Raw genomic sequence first — 21033 nt, 5'->3', positions numbered from 1 at the left:
CAATGAATCAAATTAAGTTAAAGAATTATTCAATGTCACTCTATTAAAATAATCAAAGGAGAAAAAAAATTATTCAATAATGTCAAAAATGACAAATTATAAGAATTTTCATCAATTTTCCTTTAGTTTCATGTATCAATGTTTTTGAAAGCGAATCTTCAAATAATAAAACATCAAAGGAAGGAGGGGAAGGGGGTGGGTTTAAAAATGTGCTTTATCGTTGTTTTCATACTTTCACAAATTTGCAAAATACGAAAGTTAACCTTACTTTAGATTTATATATTTTCTAACATTTCTATTTTAATAACATAACATAGACTGTGTACACCATTTTGTTTGAATTAGAATATTTTAATCCATCATTTCAGGCCAGGTTTTGGTAGATCTAAAAAAGATGGAGGCTCTTGCACCAGCTGAGGTTGGAGGCAAGAGGGGTCAGGTCTTTAAACAGGTATTCTTTTATAGCCAAGTAAATACCTTGTGTTTTTCCTCAATGTGAAAGTGAGGGTGGTTGGGTGGGGGTTAGATGCTCTAGGTTTATTTTATTACTTTAGGTCAAGTTAGGTTAGGTTATATAGGGTTTTGGACATTACCGTAGACAGCAGAAGTTAGACATTGGAAATAACTAGAACCCCATTATTTTCAATTTTTTTCTAACTAAAGGAAAGGGTTTTCAGTGCTCGCCAGGCACTTTGAGGAAAACCACCAGAATACTTTAATTGTTTTGTATGACAATTAAAATTATATGTTTAGTTTATTCATATATTTATTAGATTTATGAAAAACATAGATGTTTCGTTGGGCATTCTACTAAGTTTTTTTTTTACATTAGAGTAAAACACTTGAGTGATAAGTGGTTAAATTACTGTATTTCCCCTTCCCAAATATCCCATTCCGACTTTAAATTAGATCTTTGAAAATCAACCAATAGCATTGGGAATATTAAAACAGATAAGTCGCTACAATGAGCTTAATGCAATTGGCTAGCAGACGAAAAAGGTCATTAACAGGGGGATCTAGGTAGTTGTCTGGTTATACATTTAAACTATATTTTTTTGAAAATTGGGTAATTGACTTTCTCAGAAAGACTAGCTTATAAATAAAGAAATGGATGATATTAAAACAATAGGCTATATATATCAAAGACAAAGAACAAAATAATCTAAAAGACATTTTCAAAGACAATTATGAACAAATAGACATTCTTATCAGCTGTAAATAAAGACTGAATAAATTCGAAAACATTTTTCACAATTTCAGCAAATTCATTTTTTCTTGGGGGGCAGTCTTAGTGGATAATAGTATAAGGAGGTAGCCAGCCGGCCCCCCCCCCCACAAAAAAAACCAGCAAATAAAAAATGCAAATACTTTTAGATGGGAGAGCTGAAAAAGCGGATTCAGTTGGTTGAAGGTGAAAGAAAAGCTATCTTTGAAGATTGTGAAAATGAAAAGAAAGATAACAGAGATAAAATAAAGTGAGTATTTTAAGAAAATTACAAGTTTATTTTTGCATTAAATTAATAGTTAAACTACCTTCCATTATCTCTTGGGGGGGACGAAGCCCAATCTGTCCCACTTTTGAGCAAGACGATTCCCTTTTCTCCCATATATCTCTTTTGAATAGATTTTCTTCCCCCCTTCCCTTTTTCTTTTCCCTTTATATGACGTCATTTAGGAATCTTGTGGGGGGGGGGGGGACGGTATCGGGATACCCTTCATACAATTAAACATTTGATTGCATAACCTTTCTCTGTTTATGATTTAAGACTTTCCCTCTACATTTAATATTGATGTCATGCTCTTTCCATAGCAGCAGTAGGTACAATATTTAACGTCTCTAATCTGACATGTTTTAACTTTAGTGGTAATCCTTGAATCTTTTCTTATGGTATAGTCCCTTGAGGCTAGGATTGATGCCACTAACTAAACTTAAAGCATTACAGCCAATTAGCATAAACGCCAACTTATAGAGTAGCGTCGTAACTAGTTATTTACTCTACACTTACATTATTGATTGATAATTTTATTCCCTTTTCTTTACACGGTTTTTCCTCCTTGAGTTATCAATAAAAACGATTAGTTATTCGTATTTTGACAACAACAAGAATGCCTAGGTGCATAACTTGCTTTGCAAAAATCTTTAAAGAAAACTATCCTTACTTTCATAACATTGAATGGTCTATTAGTCAAGTAGCTATTGTTCATATTAAACTAGCGGCTGCGCCCATAGCATAAGGGACCTGTATTCAAATGATTAGATATAGCCTAAAACCATCCTGGCACCTTAACCTTCAGACAAACAATCTTAGTACTTTATAATATGATGACTCTTCTACAAAAATTAATATATTTTACAATTCAAGGTATAATGTTCATAGATTTTTATTAGCAACTTTATTTTTTTACCGCCTTTATGATTGTGTCCTTTTTTTAAAGTCCTAAAAATGCTTGGTCTTTAAGGGAAAGAAACACAATTTTCAATATAGACTTAACATGTCAGACCAAATGCAATAAATACACAAAACCTAGTATAAAAATAAATCAGAGTAAGGAAACTAAGCCATATAGCTCACGCAATAAGCGATAAAAAGTGTTTGTATTGAAATTTGAAGTGTAGGTGGGCGGACAAAATTTGTTTACTTTCCTTCACATTTCTTTTTATCAATGCAATGTCTATCAAATAATAATAATTCAATATTCAAATATATCAATAAACGTTACTTCTTCTTATATAAATCAAATTAGTTTTTTCCTTTGATAAAAATTAAAATGGTTTTTCTTTGTAGTAACCTTACTACGTTCTCCAATCATAAAACGTAGGAAGGTTTAAAGTCTCGGGATGGTTTATAGCTTTTACTTCTGCCTCTTCGAAGACAGTGCCACAATAAGCTTGGGGCGCATTCTTTTTTACGGATTAGGACAAAATGACTCAAAAACAGCCATGTGACGTCATAAAAATGATCGATTATCCATCTCTTTTTTATGAGTTTTTATTCCCATTTCTCCTCTCATCTTCCTCACTTTTATGACGTCACATGGCTGATTTTTGAGTCACCTTGTCCCACTACTATTTTACTTTTAAGTATAATAAGATAACAATTGGGGCTTGTAAGTTGCATCCATAGCCTTGCAGCTCAATTTTCGGCTGCAGCTGAAAAAATAAATATAGTAGATTCATATTTTGCAAAATACTTGTATGTATAAAATGAGTTTTGTAATATGACCGAATAGACTATTAGACAAAGCATAATGTATGCTTTAATATATTCAACATAAAGACTTTCAGAAATTTAAGTATTGTTAAGTTAAAGATATGGGTGTTTCCCTAAAAGTGACTAGCGATCACAGAACCCCTCTCCTATTTTTGATTAGATCAAAAGGTGGAGGGGTTAGTTTTTTATGCCTCAAATCTGCGGGTTCTAAACATGCGGGGCCTCTCTGTACCCAATATAAACTAACATGACCTAGCATGAGGTAACAATTAACACCAGAAAAAACCTATCCCTTCCCCATATTGTCAATTTATTAAAGAATAATTTTGGGAGGGCTTCTGTGCTCGAAAAGGCAATTTGAATTAAACTGCAAAAATAGATAAAGCAATTTAAAAACAGTTGAAATTTATATAATACTACTTATATAATCACAAGAATATAATTATTTAACATTGTAAAATGATTTTCACATAGTTAATATAGGTTTCTCGTAGTAATGGTTAATGTTGGACATGACATGATCTTATTGGAGGTGGATTAAAACCAACATTTCAAAGAAATGATATTGTTGTAGAGCGTGTTTAAGTGTTTGTGTTCGAATTATTGTTTGAAACCAACTCTACAAAAGTAACTTGATACTGACATTTAGCATCATATTTCCTATTCTTTTATCCATAAAATATATCTTTATCTTGTCTGTAATATGTATGGTAATTTAAGGGCCCAAGGAATATTGGAATTGAAAATATATATTTTACAATTTTCATATGTTATATCACACTTGATAAAAGTTCAATAAACCCTTAATTTTTAAATAGAGGCTATGCCCCTAAAAGCCTCCAGGGGCCCTTCAGATTTAGGTTTAGGTTATAGGCTACGGGGCCGAGCGCCCGCGGCTAGGCAGGCCAGGAGCGCTGCGGCCATGACCTTTATTAACAGTGGAGGCTACTTTCCTTAGGAGGATACTTTGTCCTGAAGCTACTTTGTCCTGAAGCTACTTTGCCCTGAAGCTACTTTGTCCAAAGCTACTTTGTCTGAAGCTACTTTGTCCGAAGCTACTTTGTCCAAGATCCCCTCCCCCCTTACTTTCAATTGTAGTTTTAAAAAGAAAAAGTTTCGGCACCCTTGTTGGAACGAAAGTCAGGTGAGTAGACACTTGCGCTGCCAAGCGGAAATTAAAAATATTTCTTGGCGATTTCTCCCTGGACGGTGGTGGTAGCATCACATGAAATAGCTCTAAACCTTCACAGGACGCATGAGCTACACTGTACAGTACCAGTACGTTCGGTACGCAGTGACGCACAGACAGACAGGCAATCAGAGATCCTGTTACTTTTATGTAAGGATTAATTATCAAAAACATTGATGCGTACGGTCTTAATTACATAAATACTAAAAGTAAGCTTGACCACTACAATTGATTTTGTAATTAACTTTAAAAATTAATGTGTTACATAAATATTACATAGAGACAAAAATTATAGAATATTTATATGATAAATCATAAATAGTCAGATTTTAAAAGAGAAAGATTTGTTAATTTTTTTAATATAATTTGTCCTTCTACGACTTTTTAGAAATGCTGCTTAAGCTGTTAAAGGAATGATTTGTATTCATGGGCCAGTTTAAGTTAAGATACCAGAGCCTCAAAAATGACCACGAACAAAGAATTTTAGCTGTTCTATGTATAAAATTATCAACAAAAAAGCTGAAAATTTAACTTTCATGCAATATTTTAAAGCACCATACAATATACAAAAAAGGTTAGGGGCGAATCCACTAGTGCAATATAAGATGGGCTAGGCTTAGAATGGCTTCAAATAAAGTAGAGAAATACTTAAAAGTTGGACAGTTAAAATTGATTGTAATAAAAGTTTACCCATTTTCACTTTTCAAAGCTACAGTTAAAACAGGGAAATGTGTTATGTAAATAATTTAGTAGTCATTATTATTGTCATTTATTTAGCAGTTGCTTTAATTTTATTACCAGCCTGAATCGCTCTTATCTACGCCAGTATTTTTTTAAATTTCTATAATTAGGGTAGTTCCGTGGGTCTGTAACGGATCGCTATTATGTAAAATCGTTCAATCAGTTTTAATCACCATGGTTATTACTATAACAATTGGGTACGATTTAGAAAGCGTAGGAACTATATAATTATTATCCGACACTCCGTAGGTTCATTTAAAACAAATTTTTGTACTTGATATAATTATTCCATTTATCTGATTTTGTAATGATAATTCATTGACAATTATAAATCGATATTTTGATTATAATTAAGTGTTGTCTCTATAAAATTATTAATGTTTATTTGCCATAAGGTCTGATTTTAGAGCTTCGCTTCTATGGATTTTTTAATTTGTTTGTATTTTCTTCATATTAAACTATAATACAATGTAGAACGATGTCTATCTGTCTGAAGCTTAAGATCTTGTTAACCGCCGAACCGCTGAATATACCTACTTGTCCTGTGGTGGTTTTTACCCATTTTGGAGGTAGAAATCCCCCCCCCCTCCCAATAAATACTGACCCCCCCCCTTCCAAATTTAAAATTAACCAACCTTAAGTGATCTTAGATGCTTTATTCAGCTTGAAGGAAAAATAAGCCATTCTCAGCCATAGCTGCCAAAGTTTAATTCATCCATACTTACAAGATAAACGATCCTATTAAACAAATGTAGCAGGCGCTTATAATTATATACATATACAAAATATATGTATGCTCAGTATAAATGATATGTAAATATAAATGTGATTTAATATTATAATGTGGAAGATAATTAAATGAATATGATAACTCTTGGCTAGAGCTATCAAATGTCTACACTCTACTTGTTGAGTTGATGCTTTTATATTTTACATTTTTATTCTTTGCATAAACACAAAAATATTATACCAGTTAGGACTTATTTATTATTAGTAGCAAAAGTACTCCATAATCCATTTTGTCTGTATGTTTCATAAGTTCGTCAGTCAGTTCGTCTTTCAATCACAGTGGCATGTAATTTTCCCGGCTGCTATTTAAGGTAGACAGCTGCATTGCATATGCTTTCTTTCTTTTTCTTTTATGGCAATTGAACATCTGCTCTATATTCACTTTGTCCGTTTGTCCATCCATGTTTTTGTGCCTTGCTGCTTATTTATGTTGTCATCCTTGTTTTTTTTTTATTTAATAAGAAACAGAAAGTTATTATTTTATTTTTAAATCCTAGCTTTCATTAAACTATGTTAAAAAACTTTTGTCACTATGAGATATTTAACAAGTGCACATTGTGCCTAATCATCCCACAAATCACCATTTAATGAATTTATCGTAACAATTAAGATATGGAAGTACGTATATTAATTATTAGAATGAACTTACATATTAATTTATCGCATGGTATAATTGACAGCTTTCCGCGTATATTAAAATAAAAACCATATTGAAACCAGTTTTGTTAACTCCGAGAGGCCGAACATGCGTTCAATCATACAACCTGTTACTTTTATATAAGAGTTATTATTGTGTAGGGCAATGCAGGATGAATTGAAACAGATGAAATCTGAGGTGAAAAGATCTGGTAAAAGTTCTGAAACTTTGCTCAAACATGTTCAGGTATTATTTCTGATTCCTTTTTAATATCCTTTTTAAGAAACGGTTGAGTAATAAAACAATCACAATTGGTAACTGAATCTTACTTTATAAGCAGGAAGGAAGTGGATAAGGGACTTGGAATTACACTGGTACCCAAAGTTTCAGATTCGTTTTTTTATTGAATTTTAATTAATTTGTTCCAAACTTTTATTGTCTAAACTTTTCAACCACTGATCTACAAAAGGGGTAAATACCATGACTTTAAATAATCTGGAATTAAATATTTTGCAGTAAAAGTACCTGCAGGACTGTTAAAATATCAATTTATTTAAGTATTTCTATACAGATTAGGTTAGGTTAAGATATGAATGTACAAATAAGCCCCCCGCAGGTGTTAGGCATTTAAAAAACCCATAAGATAAAATAAGTTAGGTTAGGTTAAGTGTCCACTCCGAAGTTTGGGACTCCTGCGTTTGTCCTAGGACCGTAAAAAGATATGCAATATGATATATATGATATATTATTGAGACGTATAGTTCTTCATTTAAGACAAATACTCGATCCCAGCAATTTTTTAGCGTGCCCTTTCCAAGATCCTAATTTTTTATTTGTAGGAAGTCCCACATTTGGATTCTAGATTGCTTGGAAAGATGAATTCAGACAAAGCATTACAAACAATGGATTTCAAGGTACCAATATATAAATGTTTCTACTCATCTAGACATATATGAACACACATTAGGATATACTAAAAAATCAATAATTCGAAGTATAGTTTTTTTTCAGTTTACTGTTGAGATTAAAATTTTCTAATGCCAATTTTTTCCCTTAAAATTTTTTGCTGGTTTGGCACTTAAGCTTTTTTTCTGCAGCTAAAGACCTAAAAAATTGCTTGTGCGTTGTTCGTTTTAGGGACATTTTATGTTTTTTGGTGGTTTTGGGCTATTTCTCCCAAAGAAGTTGTATCAACTTTTTTGCTTTTTATTTAAGATAGCTAGCCGGTCCTTTCAGTAAGTAGTAGATGTAAAATTTTTCATAGAATTCAGATATGCAATCGTTTTTTTTGTAGACCTCTTATTTTTTAAGTAATTTAAGTTTTTTAAAAAAATAATTAAGTCGGTTTTAAGGTACTAAAACGCAACAAAATAAAAGAAGAAAATAGCCAGTATAAACAAAAATAGTAAGATCTTTAATTTGACACCTTACTTTTAAAATTCTGTTGAGTAATTGTTGAAAAAATCTATTTTTTTAACCTCGGTTTAATCAAAACATTAAACCTAAATATTTTCTCATACAGACATAAAAAATATGGGTTCATATATACCATTAGAATGAGAAAAATAATATGAATCCATTGTAAGCAAAATTGAAAAAGTTTAAAAAAATTGTAATAAAAAATAGAAAAAATAAAAAAAGTTATTTTAAGAATTGTAACTACTAAACTAGCCAATCACAAATCGCAAAAATTGACGAATCGGGAAGCTTAATCTATAAAATTAACCTATAGAATTGCCAGAAAAAAAGGAGAACGTTCATACAATATATACAATAGATACTACAATAAATATAGTGATATTAAAGAACATGTAAAGAATGAAAAATTATGAACAAATATGCATCAGTCTGTTTATAAACTTCAAAACAATGCAGTTAAAAATACATTATTGTTTCTTGTGTTTAAAAAATATCTGCTACATTGCATTGTCTTTTGTTTAGGTTTTTTTCAGGTTTGGTTTAAGCTAACCCTTTAAAGCCGAAAATTATGATTCTTAAAATAAACTTATTTTTTTATTATAGTTTTATAAAACTTTTTCAATTTTGCTTAGAATAGATTCGTAATATTTTTCTGATTCTAAAGGTATATATGAACCCATGTTTTTTATGTCTGTTTGAGAAAATATTTAGGTCTAAAGTTTTTATTAAACCGAGGTTAAAAAAATAGATTTTTTCAATAATTACTCAACAGAATTTTAAAAGTAAGGTGTCAAATTAAAGATCTTACTATTTTTGTTCATACTGGCCATTTTCTTCTTTTATTTTGTTGCGTTTTAGTACCTTAAAACCGACTTAATTATTTTTAAAAAAAACTTAAATTACTTAAAAAATAAGAGGTCTACAAAAAAACCGATTGCATATCTGAATTCTATGAAAAATTTTACATCTACTACTTACTGAAAGGACCGGCTAGCTATCTTAAATAAAAAGCAAAAAAGTTGATACAACTTCTTTGTTATCGCATAGATTGTCATAAATGTATGGTAATGAATAATAAGGAAAGTTTGATGGCCTAAGTCCTAACTTTTTTAGCTGCGAAGCAAATCTACAAGTCAGCCACATCACATCGCTAGTATTTGATTCGTTTTGACTGGCCAACCTCTCTTTTTGTGTCTTTCACCTACATCTAAAAGCATGTTTGGACGGCTAATAGAAAACCTTTAGGTCGTAGCTTTTGGTTCCTGAACGCTGCAAGTGCTGCCGAGCCCTGACCATATACAGCTAATATTTTATAGGTGGCAGATTTAAAGAAAATGTTAAACAAGATAAGATACGAGAATAGCAGGAAAGCTGCCTCAATTCAACAACTAATGAATGATTATGAAAAGGTTAATAAACATTTCCAGTACGGTTTTTTTAAAAGTTGCCCACGGATACGCTAATTAGAAATGAAATCATAATGCCAACAAAAAGTGGGGCTATAGTCATATTTTTACCATGACCTAACCTACTATTTAATACACCAGCTTACGAACGACTTTCGTGTAAAGAAAACGTGTAAAGCTATTTTTAGTAGCGAGCTTCTCTGAAATTCACTTTATCTGTCCGACAATTCGTCTGTCTGTAACGGTCATGCTTCAAAAGACAAAGATACAAAGGTATCGAGATTTTAAAAAATGTTATCGCATATTCTGTCCCTTTCTGTCATTCTTGTTTAATGTATAAAATAAATATATATATATTTTTTTATTCATACTACAGCTACATAAATAAATTATTATTTCTAGGTTGTTTCCAAAACTTCAGAGGAAGAAAGGTTTGAAGATATTCTAGAAGAAAGCCAGGAAGGTCAAAGACTCAGGTATTTCATTATCTATCTATCGTATCTATCTATCGTATCTATCTATCGTATCTATCTATCGTATCTATCTATCTATCTATCTATCTATCTATCTATCTATCTATCTATCTATCTATCTATCTATCTATCTTTCTATCTATCTAACTATCCATCTTTATTATATGTGGACTATATCTATCTATCTATCTCTCTATCTATCTATCTATCTAGATTTCTTGAGAATGAGATCCACAAAACTAATTTGAAGTTGATGGAAGGAGAGACGATAAAGAAGAAGTACATCACTATTCTTGAAATGTTGAAAAGAGAAAGATTAAATTTTTCAAACCAACTAGAGGGAGGAATTTACAATTTGCAGTTCAACTTTCTAATAAGCCGTCTAATATAAAAAAGTCACAACAGAACAATTTCAAATCAAGTCATTGATAGCGTTAAACACAAATTATTTTTTTAAAGAAGCCATAATGCGTACTTTTTTTGATTAAAATTCACAAAATATCTTTTAAACAGAAAAAATCCACCCATTTTAGTTTTACATTTTTAAATCTTTTTTGTACTTTTTTTTAAAAGCGAAGCTTTTCTATAATTATTGTCTGTCTGTCCGTAATGGTTAGCTTTTTTTTGTTAATTGTTCTATCGATTTCAAACTTTGCATGATCCCCCTGTAGTAGTTAAGTATGATTTAGAAAGCGTAGCAACTCTACAAACGTTACCAGAACTTCCGTACGTCCATTTTAAACATGTTTATTTTTTAACTATTTAAAATTTTTTATGTGATATAATCATCCGATTGATTGGACTTTTGGAGTACAGATTCCTATTATCATAAGTTACAATAATAAAAGCGAAGCATCTCTATAATCATGTCCGTATGTCCTTAAACATTATTCTGTATTTAAGAAGTTTTGCAGCAAATTTACTTTTAATGTTTGTCTGCCATACCGTTTCAGAGCTTCATTTTTATGGATGTTGTCATCATTGTTTCGATTTCTTTAAAAGTTCGATTTAAAAAGTTATTTAAATTATTAAACCAATCTTAAGAAAAAAATACATTTATCTCAACAAAAAAAAAATAGTTATGGCATAGAAAAAGGCAGTTTGAGTTAAGAAAATGAGAGAAAGGAAGAAATGTTTTGGAAGGGAAAAGTTGTTTTCATTCATATAGAATTAGGGATAGTGCGGATATCTTTTACAGTTCAAAAAAATATTTTATAGCTAGCTAAGTATAGACATAAAAGGTAATTGGATTAAGGTCAGACAGCTGAAAATTTGGAGTTTTAGAGTAGATAGTTGTTGGCAAGAAAATCTTCAAGAAGTCTGCCTTACCTAGCAGCCGAGTAAATTCAAGTAATACCCCCCCCCCCCCATCATTAACACTCCCTATGGCATCCATCACTTGGGTGGTAAAGGTGGGACTGGAGGGGTGTAACTCAGTAACTCAAAAAGGTTTTCTGAAAGAAAGATTTTCTGTAATATGCATAGAATGTTTTTATGAAAAGAATGATAAAAATATCCTTGATGCCTTGACAAAAAGAATGTGGAACTGTCTCAAACAGAACAAACCATTTTTAAAATTAGGCAGAAAGCAGAGAAAATTGGATGGGTACATGGAATGTTAAAAATATTGTGCCCCTAGCACTTCTTACTCTTTATAAAAAGGGGTAGGTTGATTATATGTCTGCCTGTGTCCTTGATAGGAAAAATTTCGCAAACTATTATTATCTATTATTGTTCTTCCTTACAGTAAAGCTTTGTAATTTCTTGCATTAACTCACTTACCCCTTTTCAGAAATTGATCATTTATATTTTATTTTTTCATTGGCATGGGATTTTTAATACCAGAGCTTGATCTTTAAATCGTTTTTATGGTGCGCTGAATCGTGGCGATTCAGAGGTGAACCGTAGGTGCGCTGATGGTGAGCCACAGCGCACCTATAAAACATTGATTTTTAAAAGATTTTCGGCGCGGTGTTGTTAAATCGCTTGCGACACTCAATAAAATATCGATTTGCGCCAGTACAACTTTATTACTTAAGCAGTGTCAGTAAGGCATTTTATATAAAATGCCGTGTCAGTATGGTATTTTATATAAAACATTAAAATATAATTTATTTTAAAAATAATTATAAAAATGTTTTCTCGATAGTTTTGCAATAAAATATTAAAGTAATTAAAAAAAATATCCATTTATTTCATATGATTCACCCCGATTTGAACCGGCAATGCCACTTGGTGAGTGGCATTGCCGCGCCGGGACCGCGCCACTGCCCGATCCAAATCGCCCATGCAAATTCGATTTAAAGATTGATATTAATAATTTGATGGTGCGCTGAATAAATCGCCCCGGTTTAAATCACCTATAAACGATTTAAAGATCCAGCTCAGAAGAAATTTTTTAAAGGTTTTCAAAATAAAAAAAAGTATCCCTTTAAACGGTTTCTTTTTTTTTGAAATATTAATTTGAATCGAGACCAAAGTAATTGTTTCGACAACATAACTTAAAATGCAGCTGGCTCCTAAAATTACAAGGTCATTGGTTCGACAAATAAAAAAACAGAATGTAGTTGGCTCCCAAACGGCTTGTAGCGTACAGTAAGTTTTTGTTTATTTAAGACTAGCGGCTACGCCCCTAGAAGCATCTAGGAGCACTTTACTTAAGGTAGGAGGAGGAAAAGTCGACCTCATCCCATTTAAAATTTGAGTTTCAAAAAGATAAAAAAAATATTTTTTGGGGGGAAGGGGGTGAAGACACCCTCCCCCAAAATAGTTTAAAACCTACCCAGGACCTATAAGAAGCTTCACTGGGAAGGAGAACAAATTCGGTTCAGCAGTTAGCGATATCCTTCAGTACAGACAAAAAACGCTTACTACTTTATATAAAAGGATTTCTTTTATACCTTTCAATTACGATTCTATTGATGTGCAAAAAAAGACTGTTCTTCCAGCTGTTTGAAAGCTATTAGTAAATTTACAACATAAAATAGCAAATTAAAAATGTTGACAGGAGTTGGAAACTGAAATGGAGAAACAAGAGAAAGAAATTGAAAATTTGAAGAAAACACAGAAGGTATATTTATATGTTTTTAGTAGCGAAGCTTCTATTTCAGTAACCCTTATCAGTCTGTTGATCTTGATTCTTCTTGACATCTCTCTAAAACTAAAACCGAATGACACAACCCAATCTGTCCCGATTTGGTATCACTTTTGAAAAGTGCGATTCCTGTGACGTCATATAAAAAGAGAAGGGGGGAAGAAAATCTCTTCCCTTTTCTCCCATCTCTTTTGAAGAGATTTGAATGTATATGACGTAACTGGAATCGCACTTTTCAAAGTGATACAAAATCGGGACAGATTGGGTTGTGTCAAATCGAATGGGGTGAGGGGGGGAGGAGTGTGTATTACAGACAACAAGAGAGGTATGTTTTTAGTATCAGGGGGGAGAATTGACTATTTAGTATCTTCGGGAGTGTATAGGAGGGGTGTAGACCCATGTCAATCGGGGTGTAGGGGTTGGACACCTAGAGAGGTGTATCCAACCCCTCAATTTTGCCAGAGGGCTGGATACATCTCCCCACATATATATTTGTTTCTTCCATTCCTTTCTATATTCTGTTTTTGGTAGAGGTCTGTTTTAAACTATGTATTCTCTATCCCTTCCGCTTATAATGTTTTCTATATTTTAGATTATTAGGAAAATACAGTCTAACTTTTGCTTAGAATTAATTTTCCATTTATTGTGTTTAACATTTAAGGGTATAGTCCCTTTCGTGGCAACGCCTCTTATTTTCACAGTAGCATTTCCCTATTTCTAGCCCCTGTGGGGGCTCTAACCCTGCAGGACAAACACCTAACCTAACATAACCTAATATAAACTATCAAAAGCTACTGTTACTATATTTAATTAATGTATGATTAATTTGACATAACTTATAAAGAATGCATTGATAACCCGTGACCATGCTCGAGTTAATCAACAGAAAGAGGAAACTTTCCTGTACAGCGAAGGCAAGGAAAGGGAACGTAGCCTGGCTGACTGCAGGTAATTAATAGGATTTACAGTACCGCTTCAAAACCAGTTTGCTACGAATTTTAAAATGTACAATCATAAGATTACAACCAGTTTTTTAGCCCGTGCCTTTGGCATCTCAATGCTCAAAAACCTGGCTTTAATATTATAATTTTACATTTTTATAGATGTTTATGATATGATGCAACAAACAACTTTAAATTATAGTAAACTTTTTTTTAACATTAACTGTCCTCCCAGTCTTGCATTTAAACATAACTGTTACTGATACTAAGCCGTTATGCGAACACATAACCCACACCTCATTTTAATTGAATTTAAATTAATCGGTGAGGTTTCTGCTTGCCTAACCTCTGATGCGCTACTCTTAATAAGATATAACCTAACCTAACCAAACCTAACCTAGAGATAGGAGTCACTGTGCTTTTCAAGGCAACTTGAGCGGCTCCACATAGCTAGGTTTTAGTAGGGGGACAAAGTGTCTCAAAATCCGCCTTGTGACGTCATAAAAATGAGGGATATAAGAGTAGAAGCGAGAAAGAAAACCTATAAAAAAGAGATGGATGATCCCTCATATTTATGACGTCATATGGCTGATTATTTGAGACACTTTGTCCCCCTGGGTTTTATTTTGCATAAATTTGTAAATTTGTTGGTTGTCTGAGAAGATGGTGAGATAAATCTATTTTGAGCCAATATAAACATGCAAATCTATCTTAAACATCTTCAAACATTACTTTACTTTTTTATACAATTTTTATTTTAATTGTTCATGCAATTTTAATAATTAATACTCATACTTACAAGCAAAGATTTTACTACTTATGAACGTACCAGCGGCATTTACCAGAATTTTAACGGAATGTGCTTCTAAAGGGTAGAAGGGGCGATATAATCTAATAAGAACAACAAAAGTTATATATGATACTTCCCAGAAAAGAAAAACTCAATCAGACCTGACTTTACTCTTTTTTTTTCTCAGGGCAAATAATTAGATATAACTATATACGATATATATGAATAATATGTAATTTTGTCGAAATATTTAAACAAAATTCTTTGACACATTCACCGTATTTGCAATTTGAATGTTATGAAATAAAATGATAGGCAATCTATATTCATGTGCAATTTGCATACACTATATTTTAGTTTTCAGTACCCTGTACAGACATTATTCATAAAATATAAAATTGGTCTGCTCAGATTTTAGAAGAAAGGAGAAATCTTTCATTTATTTATTTTTTATTTAAGCTTGAACTCAAAATGATACTGTTGTTTTTCTACATTAAAGCAATTTATTTTGTTTATTTATTTGCTACTTAAGACTTCATAACTGAAACTGGGGTGAACAATTTTTTGTGTTGGGGGGGGGGGGGATCTTAATGCTATTCATTGACTGGTTTTCGTCTATTTTGCATTAAGCAATAAGCATCATACTTTGAATCCTAGGCACCAGTAAAAATATTCTTTTAATTGCGTAGATATTGATAGATAGATAGATTAGACAGTCATTGTCTAATAGTTTTTTCTGTCCCTAATTCCCTGGACCACAAGATTCCATGTGTAAATTGTGGATTTGCATATTTAGTTTAGGATTGGCAGCAACCATAGATAGATAAAGAATAAATATATACATAGTTAATTTAGAAAATATATCACAGCTTTAGTACAACAGATTCTAACTAACAACCAACCTGCACGCCCTTTGGTTGAATGTCCTAACTGTTAATATTACTGATATGATTTAAGTCGTACTAAATACTTTTATAACTGATAACATGCGCATTTAATTTTTAAAGTCTATGTCATGACGAGATTTGGTCCAGAATTTAAAACTGCACAACGGCAATGCCCCGGGTTAGATAGAGAGGCAGATCACTTTATAAATGGATTGAAAAGTAGATAGATTAAAAGATTGAACTAATGTAGACTAATAGATTAACTATTAAACAAATATATAGCTTGACATGCAGATAGATAGATAAACACACATAATCATATTTGTTGGATGCTGAATACATTTTCAAGGAGACTCTCTAAATATGAGTCTCAGCTAGTTGTTTGGGTTTAGTTGGATTTTCTTTCTCTCAATCTACAAAGATAAAATTTTTCAAAGTTTTCGTATTCATGTATTATCTGTAAAGGATAAAGTAGTTTATTGGGGGAGAATGGGGCAAAGCCTATATTTCAGCCTATAAATTGTAATTGTCACTTATTTAATTGCAAACTTTCTTTGAAACATGGCGTCACCACTTTTGTGGATTGCAGAGTTTCTTTTAGGATTAATCTGTAAATTGTAAATTAAAATTAGGTTTAAAGTAGCTCCGATTATTTATTTGTTTATTCATTCTGTAAATATTTTTATCTAAAATATTTTATTTACAAGCGGTAAAATTATGTTATTTGCTCAAACCAAAATTTAGGGCACCCCACACAGGTTAGACATGCGAAAAAATGATCTGCTCATGTTTTCAATTTATGAGAAACTTAATTTCAAAAATACTTCTTTTAGGCGATTAGCAGAGGAGAGGAAGAATTATTTTGAGTCTATGGAGAGGCATATTTTCAGTAACAAACAAGGTGGAAAAAATACTGGCAGAGAATCGGTAAATTGTTACAGTTTAAAAATATTCAAAAAAATTTAATAGTGTAGCTACTTTTTACAGAATATCTCAGGGATCTAAAGGGATAAGGCAAAGGCCAATAAATTCATTTTCAACCCCAAAGATGATACACAAATTCACCGCTTAAGTCGTTTAAAATTAGTGGTTGAAACGTTTGAACACTCAACTTATTGTTATAATTTAGTTTACAGCTAGTGATCCTAACAAGAGTATTATTGATTCAAATAAAAATAATTAATATTATTTAATTTACAGCTAGAAATCCTAACAAGAGTAGAATTGTCAATTGATGGAAATAATAATAACTATTATTATTTAGTTTACAGCTAGTGATCCTAACAAGAGTAGTATTGATGGCAAGGATAATGAAGAAGAGGAAGAAATTGAACTCCAGGTGATTGTATAATCCTGGCACCTATTATACATTAGACAACCACCCCATTTATTGCACATTGTTTGACACATGGAACTTTGATTTATTATAAATGGTAAAAAATAAAAGGCCCGGGCTACCAAAGCGGGCATTAATACTTTGTTTTGTTTATAATAAGACACATGATTTTTCAGCATTGCTCCTAACCGGGATTGATACAATGGTTATTAATGGGTTTCAAAGCCATTCTGGAAATAGATTTCTTTACCGAGCAATATTTAATTTCTTATCATTCCATATTTCTTTACAGACTAATATCCAATATAGTCGTGCAGGATCAAACATAATATGTTAATTAACTTTAGCCTGATGAAAACAGTGGAATGTATGAAGATGCCTTTACAAAAATGAAAAGAGCTGCTGGTGTTTCAAGCATTGAAGAGGTTGTTAAAAGGTATTATTATTATTCTAGACTGACATCTAGTAGAAGAAATTTACACTTTATCTTTATGCAACAGTTCATAATTAAACAGAATACTTTTTTATAATCAATTTATTAAAATTTTCAACCTCATATAAAAAATAATATATAATTAATTTTCCATATTACCTTATTCCGGCCCCTGCGGGAGCTAGTTCCTGAACCTATGGGGCTTACTTAAATCTTCTTAGACTACCCTAACTATTTTCTGTAAGGTTTGAAACCCAGGAAGGTACAGGTAGACATTTGGAGGATTTACAAACAAGAGCTGAAAAAGAAATTAGGTAACATTTCAAATTTCAATATTTTTTTCTGAGAAAGACTAAATTACATAACTTTTGTGTCACTTTTAAGGAAGACGATTCCTGTGACGTCATATAAATTTCGAAAAGAAAAAGGGAAGGGGGGAAGAAAATCTCTTCAAAAGAGATGGGAGAAAAGGTAATCGTCTTTCTCAAAAGTGACACAAAAGTTATGTAGTTTAGTCTTTCTCATTTTTTCTCATTATCTGTAAAGTTTGATAACGACCAAACAGTTAATTAAACTCATAGCCTATATACGACAATCCAATCCAACATAGGAAAGCCTGTGAATCTTGGTTATTCCCATTTTGCCTGAAGCTTTTAAAAAATTAAACAGATCCTTACCTTTGTATTTAAATCAAGTATGGCAACATCATTAATAGCGAAGATGAACTAAAGAAATAGAGAGAAAATACAATCAATCAATCAATAAAGAAATGATACCTTTAAAGAAATGAAAACAAATATTTTTGTCTTTTCCTTTTACTGACTGCCAGACCGACGGCCTAAAGGACAGACTAATCAATTTATTGAGTAGGATTGCAACTTAAAAATACTTTAAGTACTCAAACAAAAATCTTTTGTTTGACTAAAATTTGTATTTAAGCTGTTAATGAACAAATCTATTGAAAAGTTTTACACAAAGAGATATTTTGAAATTAGTTTTAATGAGTACAATATTAGTTTAGAAAATAAAGTGTTATTTAGTAATTTTAATCAAGGCTACTCCTGTATTATTTTTTACATGTTTTCATGTCTTAGAATAGTGTATTGTACGGTAGGAGAAACGAACATAAACCTTTATTGAATGTCAGAACTGAATAAACATACATTCTAGTAACAACTACAGAGTTGCTACGCCTTCTAAATCGTACCTAACTACTACAGAATCAATTTATGAACAAGGATGACAACATCCATTAAAGCGGAGCTCTGAAACGGTAGAACAGACGAACATTAATTCTTGCAGAGTGTCAGAGTGTAGAGTTCTCACAAAATTATACGTATAATTGTTGCAAAACTTCTCAAATACAGAATACTTACATTTTTTGGACTTGATTATAGAGATGCTTTGCTTATAATATTGTACCTTAAAGTATTAAGAATCAGTACTCCAAAAATCATATCAATCGGATTATTAGATTGCATAAATTTTTTTTGTTAAAAAGTTCAAAATCAATATGTTTAAAATGGACGTACGGACATTCTGGTACCGATTATAGAGTTGCTACGCTTTTTAAATTGTACCTAACTGATACAGAACCATTTTATGGAAAAGCTTTGCATTAAAACTACGAGATTCATTGGCGTGCACTTGCTGCGACTTACAATTATTTAGTTGCTTTTGTCAGCCGCACAGCTAACTGTCGGGCTTCTGTTAGCCGCGCGGCTGACGGGGGCTGAAGTCCCTAGAAAAATTATAGCTGATATTTAAGTAATATAATTTAAATTTTAGGGACCTTGGAGCGGTAAAAGAAGGTCTTGAAGCTGAATGGGAATTGGTAAACCTTTCTGATTTTTAAAAACTCTTTGTCCTTGTTTTTAAATTTATTTTGAATCCTGTTTTGGGTATGGTCTACTGTATTAACTCTATTGTTGCATGCTCTTTTAATATCTTTCTATTTATTCCTCCATAAAGTACAATGTAATTGTCTCTTTTCTCTTCTATACTATGTATATTCTGCAGGAGCATTTTCTTTATTTATCCCTTTAGATTTAGTAGCCCTTATAATTAGGAAATTTTAATTGATATTTGAAATTTAAACGAAGCTTACTACCAAATGGCTGTACACAAAGTTAACAAATTTTCAATAATCAAGACTGTCATATATATCAAAAAACGGCGACTATGGCAAAATCGCGAGAGAAAAACGTCGTTTCGGTGATTTTGTCAAGCTCGCCTTCTTCATTGAGCCGCCTGTCGTGTATCTGCCGTTTTTTACTCTATCATTATCTCTAAAAAACAAATGAAAAATACACACTAAAATACAATAAATGCTACATAATATGTAATTGTATTAGACACGAGAAGCCTATAACTGTAAACAAGGCAACTTATGTCGAGGTTTTTTTTAAAAACAAAAAATGAGTTACTATAACCTTAATCATTATAAGATTGTTAAGAAGCTTAAGATCACAATACCGATTGGATTCTCTATTAACATAACATGGGTGCTGTGGAAGTTTTATTTTAATTTCAGAATAAAGTCTTTGGAGGGTTTAAGCTATTTTTCAAGCCCCTCTCTGCCCCTTCGAATAAATACTAGAGGCGTGCCCGTTAGTAATTTACATGAGAACTTTTTTTTAAAAGCGAAGCTTTTCTATAATTAGGGTCGGTCCGTCCGTCCGTACGTCCGTCCGAGATAGTTAGCTTTTATTCGTTAATTTAGGCATTTTAGAATTGTCCTATCGATTTCAAACTTTGCATGGTGATTCCTGTAGTAGTTAGGTACGATTTAGAAAGCGTAGCAACTCTATAATCGTTACCAGAATGTCCGTATGTCCATTTTAAACATGTTGATTTTTTTACTTTTTTAATAACAATTTTTTATGTGATAAAATCATCCGATTACTCTGATTTTTTGATTACTGATTCCTATTACAACAAGGTACAATATTATGAGCGAAGCATCTCTATAATCAAGTATTAAAATGTCAGTATGTCCTTAAACAGAATTCTGTATTTAAGAAGTTTTGCAACAAATTTACGTATAATTTTGTCAATCCTTATATTTTCATATTTTGTATATTCAGTTCTGACACTCAACAAAAGTTAATGTTCGTCTGTCATATCGTTTCAGAGCTTCGCTTTTATGGATGTTGTCATCCTTGTTAAATAGATAATTTTGTGAATTAGCATCAAGCACACAAATTCAAGATTAGTACTTAATTTTTTATATAAAATTGGCTTTACGTAGAATTGTGCGGCTCCTAATATTTTTATCTGTGTGTAAATATATAAGATTGTGTCTCTTTTATAATGTAATTTAATCTGTATCTTCTGTCAGATAGAATTATATTCTTACTTTGTAAAAACAAAGTTATTTACAAAAGTAGGTTTTTAGTGGAGCAGCTACTCGATAACTAGAGCTGTGTATGTTCGACCAACCAGCCCATCTTTAACCGCTTTCAGTAAATAAATATCCTGATTTGCTTTTACTTTGGTAATTGATGTTATGGTCTTTTTATATACATATATGTATATTTGTTGCAGCGCCACTAGCACCGGGATCTCTTCATTCAAAAGGACCCAAAAATGGACATAAAAATAGTCTAATGCCATCCTGGGACCTATCCTAATTCTGGGCAATGTCAACTTAAATCGTGCTTGAAAACTTTTAATTGTTAAACTTT

At 31.8% G+C, this 21033-nt stretch overlaps 2 protein-coding genes across 2 annotated transcripts in view; both read left to right on the top strand.

Moving 5' to 3' along the window:
- The first annotated feature begins 372 nt into the window (after window positions 1–372).
- LOC145330465 (outer dynein arm-docking complex subunit 3-like) lies at window positions 373–10257 on the top strand. Its single transcript, XM_080175098.1, has 7 exons — window positions 373–451; window positions 1375–1475; window positions 6730–6814; window positions 7408–7482; window positions 9304–9396; window positions 9796–9869; window positions 10080–10257. Exons 1-7 carry the CDS (start codon window positions 395–397, stop codon window positions 10255–10257), a joined length of 663 nt encoding a protein of 220 aa, XP_080031224.1. The 5' UTR covers window positions 373–394.
- Window positions 10258–12858: 2601 nt separating this feature from the next.
- Window positions 12859–21033, top strand: part of LOC145330488 (outer dynein arm-docking complex subunit 3-like) — a 29751-nt gene continuing 21576 nt past the window's right edge. Inside the window, exons 1-7 of the mRNA XM_080175115.1 lie at window positions 12859–12936; window positions 13805–13908; window positions 16412–16505; window positions 16843–16917; window positions 17262–17350; window positions 17593–17661; window positions 19136–19181. Of these exons, the coding sequence (XP_080031241.1) occupies window positions 12889–12936; window positions 13805–13908; window positions 16412–16505; window positions 16843–16917; window positions 17262–17350; window positions 17593–17661; window positions 19136–19181 (525 nt within the window). The 5' untranslated portion in view covers window positions 12859–12888. The remainder of the gene's footprint in view (window positions 12937–13804; window positions 13909–16411; window positions 16506–16842; window positions 16918–17261; window positions 17351–17592; window positions 17662–19135; window positions 19182–21033) is intronic.

Source organism: Acartia tonsa, chromosome 10 (assembly GCF_053477335.1).
Source record: "Acartia tonsa isolate MP-2025a chromosome 10, ASM5347733v1, whole genome shotgun sequence".
NCBI classification, from domain to species: domain Eukaryota; kingdom Metazoa; phylum Arthropoda; class Copepoda; order Calanoida; family Acartiidae; genus Acartia; species Acartia tonsa.
This window is presented reverse-complemented; position numbering and strand designations above follow the sequence as displayed.

Coding starts and splice junctions, on each gene's coding strand:
- LOC145330465 (XM_080175098.1), top strand. CDS start 395: ATGGAGGCTCTTGCACCAGCTGAGGTTGGAGGCAAGAGGGGTCAGGTC. Junction 452..1,374: donor GGGGTCAGGTCTTTAAACAG/GTATTCTTTTAT, acceptor AAATACTTTTAG/ATGGGAGAGCTGAAAAAGCG. Junction 9,870..10,079: donor CAGGAAGGTCAAAGACTCAG/GTATTTCATTAT, acceptor CTATCTATCTAG/ATTTCTTGAGAATGAGATCC.